The following is a 17204-nucleotide window of genomic DNA, read 5'->3' as shown; positions in this document are numbered from 1 at the left end:
TTTGTTGCCCAGACTGGAGTGCAGTGACATGATCTTGGGTCATTGCAACTTCTGTCTCCTGGGCTCGAGTGATTCTTGTGCCCCAGCCTCCTGAGTAGCTGGGATTGCAGGTGCATGCCACCACACCCAGCTAATTTTTGTGTTTTTAAGTAGAGATGGGTTTCACTATGTTGGCCAGGCTGATCTCAAACTCCTGACCTCAAGTGATCCACCTGCCTCAGCCTCCCAAAGTCCTGGGATTATAGGCATAAGCCACTGAGCCCGGCCTATTCATTTTAATACAAAGGCAGCTAGATGTGGTCATAAAACTTGATGAGAAAGGATACAATTAAAAAGTTTTTAATGTTATGTGCATGTCAGTGTGTATACTGATGGAATACACAAGTAGCTCTATCAGTGAGTAGCCAGTGTTGATGACTAATGAAAGCCTGTGCTACTAACTATGCAAGGAAGTTGTTCTCCTTTTTTTTGTTTAAGAGGGAGTCTCAGTCTGTCGCCTAGGCTGGAGTGCAGTGGCGTGTGCAGTGGCTCACTGCAATCTCCACTCCCAGGCTCAAGGGATTCTCCTGCCTCAGCCTCCAAGGTAGCTGGGATTACAAGTGCATGCCACCACGCCCAGCTAATTTTTGTATTTTTAGTAGAGTCAGGGTTTCTTCATATTGGCCAGGCTGGTCTCGAACTTCTGACCTTGTGATCCACCCACCTTGGCCTCCCAAAGTGCTGGAATTATAGGCATGAGCCACCGTACCCGGCCCAGAATTTGTTCTTACTGAAACTCAAAGCAGCAGCTTGAAAATTTTAAGAAACTGTAAATTTGTAAACAGAATTCACTTATTTTTATCTACCATTCCCATCCCTTGTCAATGATTAAAAACAGTATATTTTTCCTTTCAAGCAATCTAAATTGTATGGTAGGATTGCGTAAGAGTTCAAAGGGTTTTTTCTTTTTTTTTCCAAAGGCTTTCTTTAGCATAAAAACATAATGATCAAATAATAGTTGTCTTGGGGAAAATTATAAAATGGGTTATTAGTGAGTAATTCTTTAAATTCTTCCCCCTGAAAATTTAATATAGATGCATGCTTCCATCTTGTACCTTCAATTACCAAGTGTTGTTCATCCTGGATTTTCAAATATTCCAATCTATGATCCTCATCATCCAGAAGAGTAAGGTAGTTCTATGTAAGGAGGGGGAAATGTTTTTGTTATTTGGTTAGTAAACTTGAAACAAATACGAGATAAAAAATAAGTAACAATAAAAAAAAAACTTCTTTGTGGTTACATAACTTATATCACAGATATCTGGCCTACTATAGTTGTTCATAAATATTTATAATTTAGGTGGCATTAGAGAGAAAGACAATGCATACTTCATAACCATTATCTCTCTTTTAAAATTTCATTAGGTTTTTGGGGAACAGGTGGTATTTGGTTACATGAATACTTTTTTTTTTTTTTTTTTTTGAGATGGAGTCTGGCTCTGTCACCCAGGCTGGAGTGAGATGGCTAGATCTCGGCTCACTGCAACCTCCGCCTCCAGGTTCAAGCAATTCTAGTAGCTGGGACTACAGGCACACACCACCACACCCAGCTAATTTTTGTATTTATAGTAGAGATGGGGTTTCACCATGTTGGCCAGGCTGGTCTTGAGCTTCTGACCTCTGGTGATTCACCCACCTCGGTCTCCCAAAGTGCTGGGATTACGGGCGTGAGCCACTGTGCTTGGCCACACCATTAGTTTATAATGTAACAATAATCTTTGTAAGATGGTACTGTCCATGGTGATCAATTGCTATTATAGATCTCAGAGAAAAATATTACAAGTATACATACAGTAATTTAAAAGATGAACTTTTTACTGATATCCTAGACATGGCTTTTAGCATAATTACTACAGGCAAAATCCCTATACTCAAGAAATATAATTTAACACTTAGTCTTGTGTTCTCTTTGGCAGCACATGTACTAAAATTGAAACAACACAAATAAGATTAACAAATATCTTTTACTCTTTAAAATGAAAAAAATACCAACAATCAGGCTCTTCGTGAGTCTGAGATGCCTCTCACCTCACTGTTGTACAGCCACAGGCGCATATCTTCCTCTTTAATGCGCAGTCTTTGAGACAGATATTCGTGAATTTCCTTGATGGTCTGCATTCGACTAAAACAGCCTGTATAGGCTAATACTCGCTTTAAAGGTGCATTCGGAGAAGGTACATTTCCTATGGTTACAGCAATCACAGCAAGAAAAAAGGCAGATGTGAAAAAGAAGCACACCTCTCAGCAATGGGGACCATACTATTTTAGAAAATAATGATGAGAAATGAGAATTACAAGTGTAATAATTGTATAAATGAAGACTACCAAAAAGCTTTAAAATGCAGACAGGAGACCCAAGTTTGTTTTTGTTTGTTTGTTTTTTGAGACGCAGTCTCACTCTTGTGGCTGGAGTGAGTGGCACAATCTCAACTCACTGCAACTTCCGCCTCCCAGGTGCAAAGCGATTCTCCTGCCTCAGCCTCCTGAGTAGCTGGGATTACAGGCACGTGCCACCACACCCAGCTCATTTTTGTATTTTTAGTAGAGACGAGGTTTCACCATGTTGGTCAGACTGGTCCCAAACTCCTGACCTCGTGATCTGCCTGCCTCGGCCTCCCAAAGTGCTGGGATTACAGGCGTAAGCCACTGTGCCTGGTCTTTTTTTTTTTTTAAAATAGATGGAGTCTCGTTATGCTGCCCAGGCTAGAGTGTGGTGGTGTGATTTCAGCTCACTGCAGCCTCCATCTCCAGGGTTCAAGCAATCCTCCCACCTCAGCCTCCTGAACAGCTGGTACTATAGGCGCATGCCACCACACCTGGCTAATTTTTGTATCTTTTTAGGTGGAGACAGGGTCTCTGACACGTTGCCCTGGCTGGTCTCTAACTCCTGGGTGCAAGCAGTTCACCTGTCTCGGCCTCCCAAAGTGCTATGATTACAGGTATGAGCCACCACACCCAGCCTTCTAAGTATTTTAAAGTGAGTCCAAAGCCTCAACTTTGAAAAGATGAGAAAAGGCTCAAGGCCCAAATAACTGGCAACATTTGGATATCAAGAAGAGCAGGAACATGCCAAGAAACAACTGGCATTGATATCTGGCTGCACTCAGCTGGGTCACAGTCAATAGCAAAATGAAATAAAACTCAGCGGAAAAAAAAAAAATTAAGACATGGAGTTTTTTTTTTTTTTTTTTTTTTTTTTGAGACGGAGTTTCACTCATGTTACCCAGGCTGGAGTGCAATGGCGCAATCTCGGCTCACCGCAACCTCCGCCTCCTGGGTTCAGGCAATTCTCCTGCCTCAGCCTCCTGAGTCACTGGGATTACAGGCACGCACCACCATGCCCAGCTAATTTTTTGTATTTTTAGTAGAGACAGGGTTTCACCATGTTGGCCAGGATGGTCTCGATCTCTTGACCTCGTGATCCACCCGCCTCGGCCTCCCAAAGTGCTGGGATTACAGGCTTGAGCCACCGCGTCCGGCCGTTTGTTTGTTTTTTTAAAACAACTCAGTGGAGGAGATAAAATGGGACTGGATTTGAATCCCACAGACAGATAATTGGATTCACCTGGTCTGCTTTCCTAAACTTTCTTTGAATCACTAATCCCATCACTCTCAGTCATTAAGTAGGACAACTGCACAATAAAACATATGTATATCTATTACATATCAATTAGAAAAAAAAGAAAATTTGACTTAAAATTCTAAATAGGTATAGATTCTACATAGCCAAACAGAGTTTATTATTATCAACATTATTTGAGATAAGGTCTCATTCTGTTGCCAGGCTGTAGTGCGGCATGACAATCATGACTCAGGACGGCAGCGTCAACCTCTCTGGCTCAAGTGATCCTCCCACCTTAGCTTCCTGAGTAGACAGGATCTCCCTATGTTACCTAGGCTGGTCTTGAACTCCAGGGCTCAGGCAATCCTCCCACCTTGGCCTCCCAAAGTGCTGGGATTACAAACTGAGATTACAAGTGTGTGAGCTACCACACTTGGCCAAAGCAGAGTTTCAAAATGAAGCCAAGAAACTTCCCATGACCGAATAAATAAATAAGTGCCCTATAAGGAAAAATTGTATTAGCCTGTCCACCCAGTAAGATGACAGCAGACATGACCCTGAATTCCTGAGGGCTAAAAACGAAGAGTGGTAATACAGGAGAAAAGAGTAAAGAGTGAAGGAAGAATATATCAATCTCACTACATACTTCAAAAGAGGAGGGGTATGAAATGACAAGAGATTACAGAAAGCAAAGAGAGATGGCTTTAATAAACTCATTAAACCCTGGTTAACTATTCAGCCAAAAATCTAGACAAAACTGTGGATTAAAATAGTCATCTCTGCCTCTGGGAAGCTGTATTTTATTGAGCAACCCAACAGAAAAATATAAACTTATCAATATAATATACAGTCCAAATAATTTTCTACCCATTCAATCATGACTTAGCTTTTTTGTTCCTGAAATGTGCTTTTAGTGAGTCTTTCCCACTAAATAATGCTGATTAAAAATACTGGCATCATCTACTTTTTAAGAACTTCCGAAAAGGAATTCCCTCACCTAAGACAGGCTAAGAAGTCATCTAAAAAACAATGACTTCTATAACCTTGTCTGTAGAAAAGGCTACATTTAAGTCATTGTAACTGTGACAAGGTTTGAATACTTGTCACTTCAAAAGAAATTAAAGAGCCTAGTAAACAGTTGTAATAAATTGAGTATTTGAGAAAGATGAACATTATGTTATGGCAGAATGAAACCCCACCCATGATCAGTTTTTAAACATATAGCAGGCAAATACTTTACAATAAGCAAGCAAAGGATAATCTCTAAAGAAAACAAAAGCAAATTTCTCCAATTACACATCTTAAGATTAGTTATAAGATTACAGCAAGAAAGCATATTTTTATAAATTTAAAAATGATTAATGATTGATTTCACAACTAATTAGCAAGGAATAAAATTTCAAATTATAAACAAATTTGGAGTATCTGAAATATGCAGTTCTAGGATTCAGAAGCATATACAAGTATAGTCTTCAAGTCAATCTCTATTGTCCTAAGTCACAATATAAAAATTTGAGTTTTAGAAAGTTTTTATAGCATAGCTCATTAAGCAGGCAGCCACTTATACATAATTTTATGCCTTTGAATAGCACCAACAAATCTAGTGGAATTTATAGAAGCAGCAAAAATCTAGGATCAGCACAAGAGTTACAAAGAATACCTACTAAAAGCGCAACAACACATCTTGCCTCTCATGTTATCTTTCATTTTTTTTGTTTGAGACAGAGTTTCACTGTATTGCCTAGGTTGGAGCGCAGCAGTGTGATCTCGGCTCACTGCAACCTCTGCCTCCTGGGTTCAAGTGATTCTCATGCTTCAGCCTCCCGAGTAGCTGGGATTACGGGAACCCGCCACCACAACTGGCTAATTTTTGTATTTTTAGTAGAAATGGGGTTTCATCATGTTGACCAGGCTGGTCTCAAACTCCTGACCTCTGATGATCCACCAGCCTCAGCCACCCAAAGTGCTGGGATTACAGACATGAGCCACCGCACCTGGCCTCATGTTCTTTCAAAAAAATTGAAAAAGTTGCTATGGGTGCCATGGAAGCAAGGCTAATAATACTTCTAATCAATGGAAAATTAAGTCAAGAATGTTTCATAAGGTTCTATCTCACTGTTCCTTTTTTAAAAAATGGTTTTCTTTTTAAAAAAGAATTTTTTTTTAGAGATAGGCTCTTGCTCTGTTACCCAGGCTGTGGAGTATAATGGCATAATCACAGCTCACCACAGCCTTGAACTCCTGGACTTTAGAGATCCTCCCACCTCAGCCTCTCGAGTACCTGAGACTACAGGGCACACCACTATGCCCAGCTAATTTAAAACTTTTTTGTAGAGACAAAAAAAGTCTATGTTGCCCAAGCTGGTCTCAAACTCCTAGCTTCAAATGATCCTCCCACCTCAGCCTCCCAAACTGTTGAGATTACAGGCTTCAGCCACTATGCCCAGCCTCACTGTTCTTTGATTTTGCTGTTTTCCCCAAAAACAAAGTTTGGTAGCTAGAGACCAATACTTTGCTATAATTATTGCCAAACACTATTGAAAGAATTCTTACCAAATACTATTGAAAGATTCTTCATATATTATATGAATATAACCTCAAATGAAGATACAAAACTAACCCTGTTCAATTTCAAAGGAGAGCTGGTACTTATTTTGGTTGGGGTTTAGAGGTAGTTCTTGCATACTAAGTTATTTTAATTATAATAACATTCTGGCATTGCTAACATAGTCTGAGATTTTGTATAAATGGTTGCTCATTATTATTATCATTATATTTTGAGACAGAGTCTCACTTCGTCACCCAGGCTGGAGTGCAGTGGTGCGATCTTTGCTCACTGCAACCTCTGCCTCTTGGGTTCACGTGATTCTCCTTTCTTAGCCTCCCAAGTGGCTGGGACTATAGGCACGTGCCACCATGCCTGGCTAATTTTTTTCGTGTTTTTAGTAGAGACAGGATTTTGTCATGTTGGCCAGGCTGATCTTGCACTCCTGACCTCAAGTAATCCACCCACTTTGGCCTCCCAAAGTGTGGGATTACAGGCATTAGCCACCGTGCCCAGCTTATTATTTCTTTACTGCTTAAGAATAATTTCAAGTATTTGCAAGGTAAAAGCACAGAGAAAGTCTTGCCTATCAATAAAGTTTAATCTTACAAAGAAATGAAAGGGGAACTTTTTGCATGTTATACATTAAAATGGGAACTAATTTATATGTCATTTTGATATGCTTGGTGCTCTTTCAAAGCAAATATATCACTTAAATTTTCAAAAATATCCCTTTTGCTCTGTACTATCTCTTATATAAACCCTCTTTAGACCAGGCAAAAGAAATGTATCATGTTTTGCCAAAAAACCAAACAACAACAAAAACCTTAAAAAACAAAAAAGATGATAGTGTAAAAGGAATTACTTTTTACAAATTTGAGTGGAGTTGAAAAGACCACTCAATGACTGGAAGACTACTACTTAGTCTAGTAACCATTTACAATGGCTTATTGCAAAGAAATAAAGCACGTAAAATCTATTTCTATTTATTTTTCTTCGTAAATAGAAAAGGAAACAACGCATCTCAGTTTGCTGCTGGGATTTTCTTCTACCCCTCATCTAGTCTTGCGCATGACCGTAGATCTAAGCCCTGTAAAAGTGAATTACTGATTCTGTATGAAAGCTGATGGGAATGTGTATCAATACAGTGGCACCAGACTTCGAGCAACGTAGTTTTCATGGTATTCTTGCTGCATTCTTAAGTTACCTCTCGGTAAATGCTGAGGAAACATTCTCAGGCTCATCATACCCATATTCACCCAGATGTTAGACTGCTGTGTCCGAGTGGCAGGCTGCTGTCTCAGGAAGAGAAGATAGCGGGGAAATAATTCCAGCTCTGGGATGTCTGTCTTGCTGTTCTTGATTACCTGTTGTTTTAAAAGATAAAAAGTGATCACTAAAAAAGAAACAAAACTTGCCATTTTAATCTAACTTCTGAGATTTATTTCTAAACTAAAATGTCCAACAGGTTAACTAGTTACATTTCAGTAATTACTGAAATTCACACTTTTTTTTTTTTCTTTGGGACAGAGTTTCGCTCTTGTTACCCAGGCTGGAGTGCAATGGCGCGATCTCGGCTCACCGCAACCTCCGCCTCCTGGGTTCAGGCAATTCTCCTGCCTCAGCCTCCTGAGTAGCTGGGACTACAGGCACGTGCCACCATGCCCAGCTAATGTTTTGTATCTTTAGTAGAGACGGGGTTTCACCGTGTTGACCAGGATGGTCTCGATCTCTTGACCTCGTGATCCACCCGCCTCGGCCTCCCAAAGTGCTGGGATTACAGGCTTGAGCCACCGCGCCCGGCCTGAAATTCACACATTTAAGTTATGTAGATCTGAATATGGTTAAGTTTCTGCTCCTAAACCCATTTCCCAAGATTGTAACTCCTTGTAGATATCTTCTCCTCTTTTATTTAACAGTAACAACATTGAAGAAAAAAGACCCTTAAGTATTATCCATAATTCCACTGCCCTCACACTGTAAGTCTTTTCACTTTTACATATTTCATGTATATAAATGAGTGATGTTTTAAGTCATTTTTATTCCATTCATAAAAATGGAGTTAAAAGTCAAAAACTATGAAGTATTCAAGTCATTAGCTATATAGTCATGCTGCCATCTAAAGTTTAGCAATTTACACTATTGCCAGTAATGTATGAGTATACTACTCTCATAAAACCTTATTACTGAACATCATTTAAAAACATCCACATTTTGTTACTATGAAGAATATTATATGAAGAGTATTATAAATTGCTTAAAATTTTATTTTTAGTATTAGTAGTGAGGATACAACTGTTCCCATATAAAAATTTACTATGTTCTACTTGTGTAACCAGTCTGTTCATATATGTTTTGTCTATGACTTAAACAAAAAATTTGGATTTAAAAAAACTCAGGTTTCACATTGTTGGAACAGGATTTTTAAGTAGTTTTAACCTGCCCACAGACACAGGAAAACATTTAATTATTAAAACATTATTGTAAGAGTAGCACATTATCAATTTCATATTCTAAGAGGATGGCAGGGTCAACACTGAAACTCTTTAAAACAGAAACTCAGGCCGGGCGCGGTGGCTCAAGCCTGTAATCCCAGCACTTTGGGAGGCCGAGGCGGGTGGATCACAAGGTCAAGAGATCGAGACCATCCTGGTCAGCATGGTGAAACCCCGTCTCTACTAAAAATACAGAAAATTAGCTGGGCATGGTGGTGTGTGCCTGTAATCCCAGCTACTCAGGAGGCTGAGGCAGGAGAATTGCCTGAACCCAGGAGGCGGAGGTTGCGGTGAGCTGAGATCGCGCCATTGCACTCCAGCCTGGGTAACAAGAGCGAAACTCCGTCTCAAAAAAAAAAAACAAAAAACAAAACAAAACAAAAAAAACAGAAACTCTTACAGAGTCTTTTAAGTCTCAGGTGACCAGGCTTTATTTTCCTTCGCTCTCATGACTAATATCCTTCTGCAACAGAACATTTTTTTTTAGTATCAAGAGGGGGTAATAAAGAATTAAAGAGGAAAAAAAAAAAAAAAAAAAAAAAACCCAGTACAGGCCAGGTGCAGTGGCTCATACCTGTAATACCAGCACTTTGGGAGGCCAAAGCAGGAGGACTGCTTGAGGCCAGGAGTTCGAGACCAGCCTGGACAACACAGCAAGATTTTGTCTCTTAAAAAAATTTTTTTTTAATTAGCTGTTATGGTGGTGTGTGCCTGTAGTCCTAGCTACTAGGGAAGCTGAGATGGGAGGATTGTTCGAACTCTGGAGCTTGAAATTATTTTTCACAAACATAATTATTAAGAACTCAAAATCAACATCAAAATTACATTAGGCTGTTTTATAACAGATTTTCACTCTTTTTAGAAGTTAACCTACCATATATCATCTATACAAAACCTTCCTGGCATAAGGAAATTTCAGCTTGAACATAATAAAAGAGTGTTTTCTTTTGAGATGGAATCTCCCTCTGTCGCCGAGGCTGGAGTGCAATTGCGTAGTCTTGGCTCACTGCAACCTCTGCCTCCCGGGTTCAAGCAATTGTCCTGCCTTAGCTTCATGAGTAGCTGGGACTACAGGCGCATGTAGCATGCCTGTCTAATTTTTGTATTTTTAGTAGAGACAGGGTTTCACTATGTTGCCCAGGCTGGTCTCAAAATCTTGACATCGTGATCCACCCACCTTAGATACCCAAAGTACTGGGATTACAGGCAGAAGAGTGTTTCTTAATATACCAGAAACACCCCACCAAAACATCTTGTTATATTTTACTGCATCAACAATGTAAAAAGTGAGTGTCCAGAATACTGAGTGCTGCTGTTTACCATGCAAGCGCAACAAATGGTGCTATATACTCATATTTTAATATAATATTAAATACTCCAAATCCTTCCTGATCTTGAATTCCTGTTATCCTATGTTGCGATCTTTTATATGCCCCTCCTTCAAAAACATAACCCCAAAAAATCCAAAAGCTACAAGAAGAATGCAATTCCTAACTAGATACCTGTGTGACTGTTGGGAACAGCCATATCAGAAGTAACCTCTGCGCCACTCCCTAAATTCACTGAACTTTTTGGCACTGGCTCTCGGCCTGTCTTTCCCTCTAGCCTAAGTTCTGTACATCCTAGGTGATGTCTACTTTTTTGTGGGTAACACATTCAACAGCCTTTTATTTCCTTGCCTTTACTTATGAACAAATGAATGTATGTGAAGGAATCTAAAATTATTTGCTCAGTTAATCTGAACAGGTTCTGGGCACTCTTCTACCACAAGCTAAGAGCTAGTTTGTGGTTAGTGAGATTCATACAGAAAAATAACAGAAGGCCCCATCTATGACTGCTCCTTATATAAGGCACTATTAGCTCTACTTACTGGTCTAGGTAGAGCCAGGTTTGCTCCGTACCAATGATAAAGTGCTCTCCACACAGGTTCTGGAACCATTTCATAATCTCTTCCATGAATCAGCTGTGGAGTTCGTTTTAAGCGTCCTCCTTCTAGTGTTAATGATGTAGCCTGAGAAAGAATAGAATGACAATGTTGACTTTCAATATTAGAAAGGTTTTTGCGTCTTAGCAATACCTAGATACAGGAAAACAAACTCATATATCACCACCCAGTTTCATGTTGCTGGAAAAACTTAGTTATGTAGTTTTTTTTTTTTTTTTTTTTTTTTGAGATGGAGTTTTGCTCTGTCACCCAGGCTGGAGTGCAGTGGCATGGTCTCGGCTCATTGCAGCTTCTGCCTCCTGGGTTCCAGTGATTCTCCTGCCTCAGCCTCCCGAGTAGCTGTGATTACAGCTACGTGCCACCATGCCCAGCTAATTTTAGCATTTTTAGCAGAGACTGGGTTTCACCATGTTGGCTAGGCTGGTCCTGAACTCCTGACCTCAGGTGATTTGCCTGTCTTGGCCTCCCAAAGTGTTAGAATTACAGGCATTAGCCACTGCATCCAGCCAAAAAACCTAATTTTTAAAGATTTTCATTTTGACTTTCAAAATAAACTATGTAAAAAATGAAACTCAAAGCATGTCATTTGGAAAAAATCACTGAAGCACTTGAAATAACTTCACAGATTTCTTTCAAACAATACAAAATACTAGTTTGGGAAAAAATTCATATATAGTGTATGTGAAACAACATTTTCAGAATAGCTGTCCTAAGTAAGAGTAACTATTTTCAAGAATCACTAAACAACTTCTATGTAAGTTCTAAATCATATTCTCATAGAAATGTACTATACAAAGAGATTTCCATCTACATAATTAAATGAACCACCAATGTTTTGCTATGTGCTAAAACCTCTGAAATAAAATTTATTCATAGCTTGCAAGAGAATAATTTTAAATTAAATGTAAAACTACTTACCTTTACTGGTTCTTGAGTTACTAATGGCTGGTTATCAATAGCCCCTGGTTTCTGAGGGTTAAGGTGCAACAAAATATTTCCATTGGCTCCCAGTAAACACTGGTTGTTATTGTCAGAAGTGTTATGTTGTCGAGCAAAGCAAACATCTGCCCCTGGTGTGGCAGAATACAGAAAGCCTATGAAGAAAAAGAGGATGAAATTTCTTATTTGTAATTAATATACACAAACAGGCTTGAGGATATGAGCTTAATGCCAATGTACCGTATTACTCTGTTGGCATGTCAGTACAGATTCAGATCCTGGTAATTCTGTAGAAGACAGGAATTATTATCCTTTTCTGGAAAATACATAGCATGGTACTAAAAATAAGAGCTTTTAAAATGATTACCATTTGGCCACCCTCCTAGAGTATGTAATAATTCATAATGAGAATTATATGTCCTCTGATTGGAAGGGAAGAGCTGGGCTAAGTAGCTGGGCTTTCACACAGTATCCTTTAATTATTTTCTTCAACCTAGAATATTCCAAATGCTCTTGGCAGATAATGGTGATATGAAGTCACTAAATTAAAGGGAAACTGAAACAAGATCTCCAACAAGAGTGCTAGGGGCTAGATCCTATTGTACCTATGAACTAAGAGTTCTTTTGAAAGCAACGTATGATCTTTACAATAGGAAAATATGCACAGGAAATGATTAACCATGGCTTAGAGTTGTGAACCTCAGTGGTATTTTAAGGTATTTCAACTCTCAACTACACGCTAATCTTTGGCAAACAGTCTAGCAGTCATGGCTTTGTAACCTTTTGCCTGTGTTATGCTCAGCCTTTGGGTGTCACAGCTTATACGGTAAGCACATACCAAACAGGATCTTTAGATGGAGTTAAGAAATAATCCTGGTGTTAAAGCTGATGATAGCACTTCTTGGACTGCTAAGTGATCTTTGTAATACCAGAAAGGGAAGAAAGCAGCAGATTCTATCAAGGAGCTTTGTAAAGAAAATGCTAGCTCTGTCCTATTTGCTTACAACTTCCACAGAAAAGGAAAAGAACATGTTGGAAGAAATAATAACACAGGCCAGGTGCAGTGGCTCATGCCTGTAATCTTAGCACTTCGGGGGGGCCAAGGCTGGAGGACTACTTGAAGCCAAAAGATTGCAACCAGCATGGGCAACATGAGATCTTATCTCTACAAAACAATTAAAAAATTACTCGTGTGTGGCAGTGTACGCCTGTAGTCCTAGCTACTATGTAGGCTAAGGCAGGAGGATTGTTTGAACCCAGTAACTGGAGGTTACAGTGAGCTATCATCGTGCCATTGCACTACAGCCTGGGCAACAGAGCAACACTCTGTCTCTTTAAATAAATAAATAACAGGGTAAGACTGAGGGTTCTGCTGCTGTATCAGAATAATACCAATCAACTCAATTCAGCTGTGCCACAGAAATACCATAGCATCTTCCCTACAGGTGTGGAAACGTTAAGTTTTAGGTAAGTACCAACACCTTAAGGGAATTATGGAAGGCATCTGAATTCTTAGTATTTTAACAAAATAACTTCCAAATTTTGGGCTGAAATATATATAGAATCTGATGTGAGGTGCATTTAATTTAATGGAGAGAGCCCTGGAGATGACTATGTTTGAAATTTTAAATTTACTGACTAAATAATTTAATAGCAATATGGAAAGATGTGGCTTGATCAATGAAAATAGTGAAAACAGCTGGGTGTGATGGCTCGTGCCTGTAATCCCAGCACTTTACAAGGCTGAGGCCGAAGGGTCTCTTGAGCAGGGGAGTTTGAAACCAGTCTGGGTAACATGCAGAAACCCCATCTCTACAAAAACACACAAAAAATTGGGCTGGGTGCAATGGCTCACGCCTGTAATTCCAGTACTTTGGGAGGCTGAGGCGGGCAGATCACAAGGTCAGAAGATCGAGACCATCCCGGCTAACATGGTGAAACCCCATCTCCACTAAAAATACAAAAAATTAGCCGGGCGTGGTGGCAGACACCTGTAGTCCCAGCTACTTGGGAGACTGAGGCAGGAGAATCACTTAAACCTGGGAGGCAGAGGTTGCAGTGAGCAGAAATTACGCCACTGCACTCCAGCCTGGGTGACAGAGCGAGACTCCATCTCAGAAAAAAAAAAAAAGTTTGTATGTGGTGGCGTGTGCCTGTAGTCTCAGCTTCTTGGGAGGCTGAGGTGGGAGAACTGCTTGTGGCCGGGAGGCAGAGGCTGCAGTGAATCATGATTATGCCACTGTGCTCCAGCCTGGGTGACAGAGCGAGACCCTGTCTCAAAAGAAAATAGTAAAAATATTTTCATGTTGAGAGATTTAATGAAGTATAATACGGAAAAGGGGTTTTCTTCGTAAAACTACAAATGTATTCAAGAATTTTACATTCTTCTGACCATTTCATTCAAAACTTATTTCTGTTAATGGAAATCTGATCTCCTATTACCCCATTCGCTACAGCCTCTGTCAAATTAGACTCCCTTAAGAACTATCCATGGGGAACAAACCAATAAACCTCAGGGGAATAGGTCATATTGAGGAAGGAGACCTAAGCATTTAAGACCACCTCCCACTTGACTTCCACATTGCATTTCAATAGGAGAAGTAAAGGCGGGCAGACTGGGTGCCACCTTAATCGCCCTCCTATAGATCACAGGCATGGTATGGAGGAATCTTTCTTTTTTTTTTTTTTTTTTGAGACGGAGTTTCGCTCTTGTTACCCAGGCTGGAGTGCAATGGCGCGATCTCGGCTCACTGCAACCTCCGCCTCCTGGGTTCAGGCAATTCTCCTGCCTCAGCCTCCTGAGTAGCTGGGATTACAGGCATGCGCCACCATGCCCAGCTAATTTTTTGTAGCTTTAGTAGAGACGGGGTTTCACCGTGTTGACCAGGATGGTCTCGATCTCTTGACCTCGTGATCCACCCGCCTCGGCCTCCCAAAGTGCTGGGATTACAGGCTTGAGCCACCGCACCCGGCGGTATGGAGGAATCTTTCTAGAAGGCATTGTTTTTACTTAAACAGGCTCAAACCCCCACCTAAGCCACATACCCCATGCCTACTCCATGGACCAAGACCCTTTCACATGTAATTTCTACAGTTGTAAGCCTTTATAAGGGCAGGGATTTTGTGTGTTTGGGGGCTCAGCTAACTGGGGCATCCAGACCTGCTGCAGCCCCTGGCCGTATAAATCACCACTTCCTTCTCAGGTGTTTGAGAGGTTTGCTTCTCCGCCTTTCCTGCTTTAATATTTACCGCTGCCAGCAGTTTCTGAGGCTTCAGATGCAGTAGAAATGTTGTCTGAAAACTTCTCTTCTGTAGAATTCACATAACTGAGGTTGCCTCCAATTCTATCTTCAACCTGCTCCATAGGATGTACTGCTGTTCCAAATGAATATTTTCCTCCGTTCAAAACAGATGATGGCTCAATTACCACAGGGTTGGCATCCTAAAATCATGAAATCAGAGAATAAGAAGCAAAGTTTAATAATCTGACATCTATGCAGTCTTCAGAAACAAATCTCACAATTATCTATTTTTCTAATTCTCCTGTGGTTGGCCACAGACATTTAACAACATTCTAACACATAGCTAAATTTTAATTTCTTTAAGAAGGAAAAGTATGTATATAGAAAAAATTGGTAAGGCAGAGAGACCAGCCTGTGAAGGATTTTGTGCCACATAAAGTAATTTAGACTTTATTTTGTTGGAAGCCTTTAATATTAAAAGTAAATAAAGTTTTTTTTTTTTTACCTTATTTCCCATACTATATGAATGTATATAATTTTTTTATTATTAAAGATTACATGGTCAATGTAGAAAATATAGAAAGCACAAAGAAAAAAAATCACATGTACTCAGATTCCATCATTTAACAATAACTGTGTTTTAGTTCTTGTGACTGAAGAAAAAAATTTATATGTAAAAGATGACTGGTGTGTGTACCTAGAGTGAAGGGCAATGCTATGACTTATAGCTATGTGACCTTCTACAATAGCTAAACTTCTAAGCTTCAGTTTCTTCATGGGTAAAAGTTAGGGTAATACTAGGTAATATTAACCTTGTCAGGGACGATGAGTCTGAATGGTTAGAGAGGCAAAGAAAAATCAGGAAACTGTAAAGTCTTAGAAGCAGAAATCTCTAGCACAGAATTATTTTCCACTAAGTTTAACAGTGAAAAAAAAAGAGAAGACAGACTTGAGGAGGAGGAGAAGGGAAGGTACCATGAGAATGTGTATCTGCCACTGTTTTTGAGAGAGAGATCTGCTACTGTATCAGAATAACAGCAATCAACTCAATTCAGCTGTGCCACAGAAATACCATAGATAGCATCTTCCCTACAGGTGTGGAAACATTAAGTTTTAGGTAAGTACCAACACCTAAAGGGAATTATGGGAGGCATCTGAATTCTCAGTATTTTAACAAAATAATCTCCAAATTTTGGGCTGAAGTATATGTAGAATCTGATATAAGGTGCATTTAATTTAAAGAAAGTATGTTTATGGCTAGAGAGAATCCTGGAGATGACTATCTTTGAAAATTTAACTGTGACTGAGAGGGTAAAAAGACTAAAGGGATGAGTGGAACAACATCCCACAGGCATCTGAGGGGACAGGTAATAGCACAGGTGGAAGAACTTAGTGCCATTCAATATAAGCTCTGACTTGCTTTATTTTTTATTTTTTTGACTTGCTTTATAGTAGATAAAACTGATCAGTGAATGTGGGTCTTGAAGTCACAGCTTATAATGATGAACTGCAACATCAAATTTGAAAGAAAAACTCCATGTCATAGTATATCAACAGCAGAGCTGAGGTTTATTTTTTTAAAACAATTATAACAACCCTAATTTTAGCCAACAAAGGGAGACAGTGATCAACATTTTATTAGTTCTTTTCTCTTTTATCTGTAAACCAGGTGAATACTACCAATCTGTGGATCCTTTAGAAGTCAACTCTGAAGAATTCCAGTGCCTTTAAAACGCACTCTTAACTCTTAAGAGTGTCAAGAAGAACTAGAATAAAATCTTAGTTCTTTCCACATACGAATTAACTTTAATGGATTAAAAATTTTGAATAGCAATACAGTCTTACTGTCAAAACTAAACAATTCAGAAGTATAAATATTCATATTCTGTTACAGGTCCAAATGTTAGAATATTTTCTTAATGTAAGGGGAAAGTACAATAGAAAAGTTATTCCCTATTCAATTCTCTTTCAATCCTCTCATTACTTCAAGGAAAGGGTCCCAGTTTGGTGCTAATATGCTAATCTAACATTTGATAATTTGTTTTTAACAAAGAACAGTCCTAAATAGCAGAGTCTTCAAAAGGCGACACTATTAGCTGGAATTTAATATTATTGCCTTCTATTTCTGGCAAGTGACACTAGTTTTATTTTATTTTAATTTATTTTTTCTTTCCTTAATTTTAATTTTTTTTTTTTTTTTTTTTTTGAGACGGAGTTTCACTCATGTTACCCAGGCTGGAGTGCAATGGCGCGATCTTGGCTCACCGCAACCTCCGCCTCCTGGGTTCAGGCAATTCTCCTGCCTCAGCCTCCTGAGTAGCTGGGATTACAGGCACGCGCCACCATGCCCAGCTAATTTTTTGTATTTTTAGTAGAGACGGGGTTTCACCATGTTGACCAGGATGGTCTCGATCTCTTGACCTCGTGATCCACCCAT

At 39.5% G+C, this 17204-nt stretch overlaps 1 protein-coding gene across 5 annotated transcripts in view; it reads right to left on the bottom strand.

Moving 5' to 3' along the window:
- Positions 1-17204, bottom strand: part of USP32 (ubiquitin specific peptidase 32) — a 241596-nt gene that overhangs the window by 59357 nt on the left and 165035 nt on the right. For 4 of the 5 annotated variants that reach the window (XR_004269707.1, XR_004269708.1, XM_032280742.1 and 1 more), the window contains 6 exons: positions 14775-14967; positions 11505-11680; positions 10512-10652; positions 7354-7513; positions 2068-2222; positions 1095-1176 (listed from right to left, as the gene is read on the bottom strand). Coding sequence is in view for 3 of the 5 variants with exons in the window: in XM_032280742.1 (XP_032136633.1) it covers positions 1095-1176; positions 2068-2222; positions 7354-7513; positions 10512-10652; positions 11505-11680; positions 14775-14967 (907 nt within the window). In the remaining 2 variants the exon portion in view is untranslated. The remainder of the gene's footprint in view (positions 1-1094; positions 1177-2067; positions 2223-7353; positions 7514-10511; positions 10653-11504; positions 11681-14774; positions 14968-17204) is intronic. The other variant, XM_032280743.1, reaches the window with a different exon arrangement.

The sequence above is a fragment of the Sapajus apella genome, unplaced genomic scaffold (genome assembly GCF_009761245.1).
Source record: "Sapajus apella isolate SASKATOON/1434 unplaced genomic scaffold, GSC_monkey_1.0 scaffold12, whole genome shotgun sequence".
NCBI classification, from domain to species: Eukaryota; Metazoa; Chordata; class Mammalia; order Primates; family Cebidae; genus Sapajus; species Sapajus apella.
Note: the sequence above shows the minus strand (reverse complement) of the source record. Positions and strands in the feature narration are given on the sequence as shown.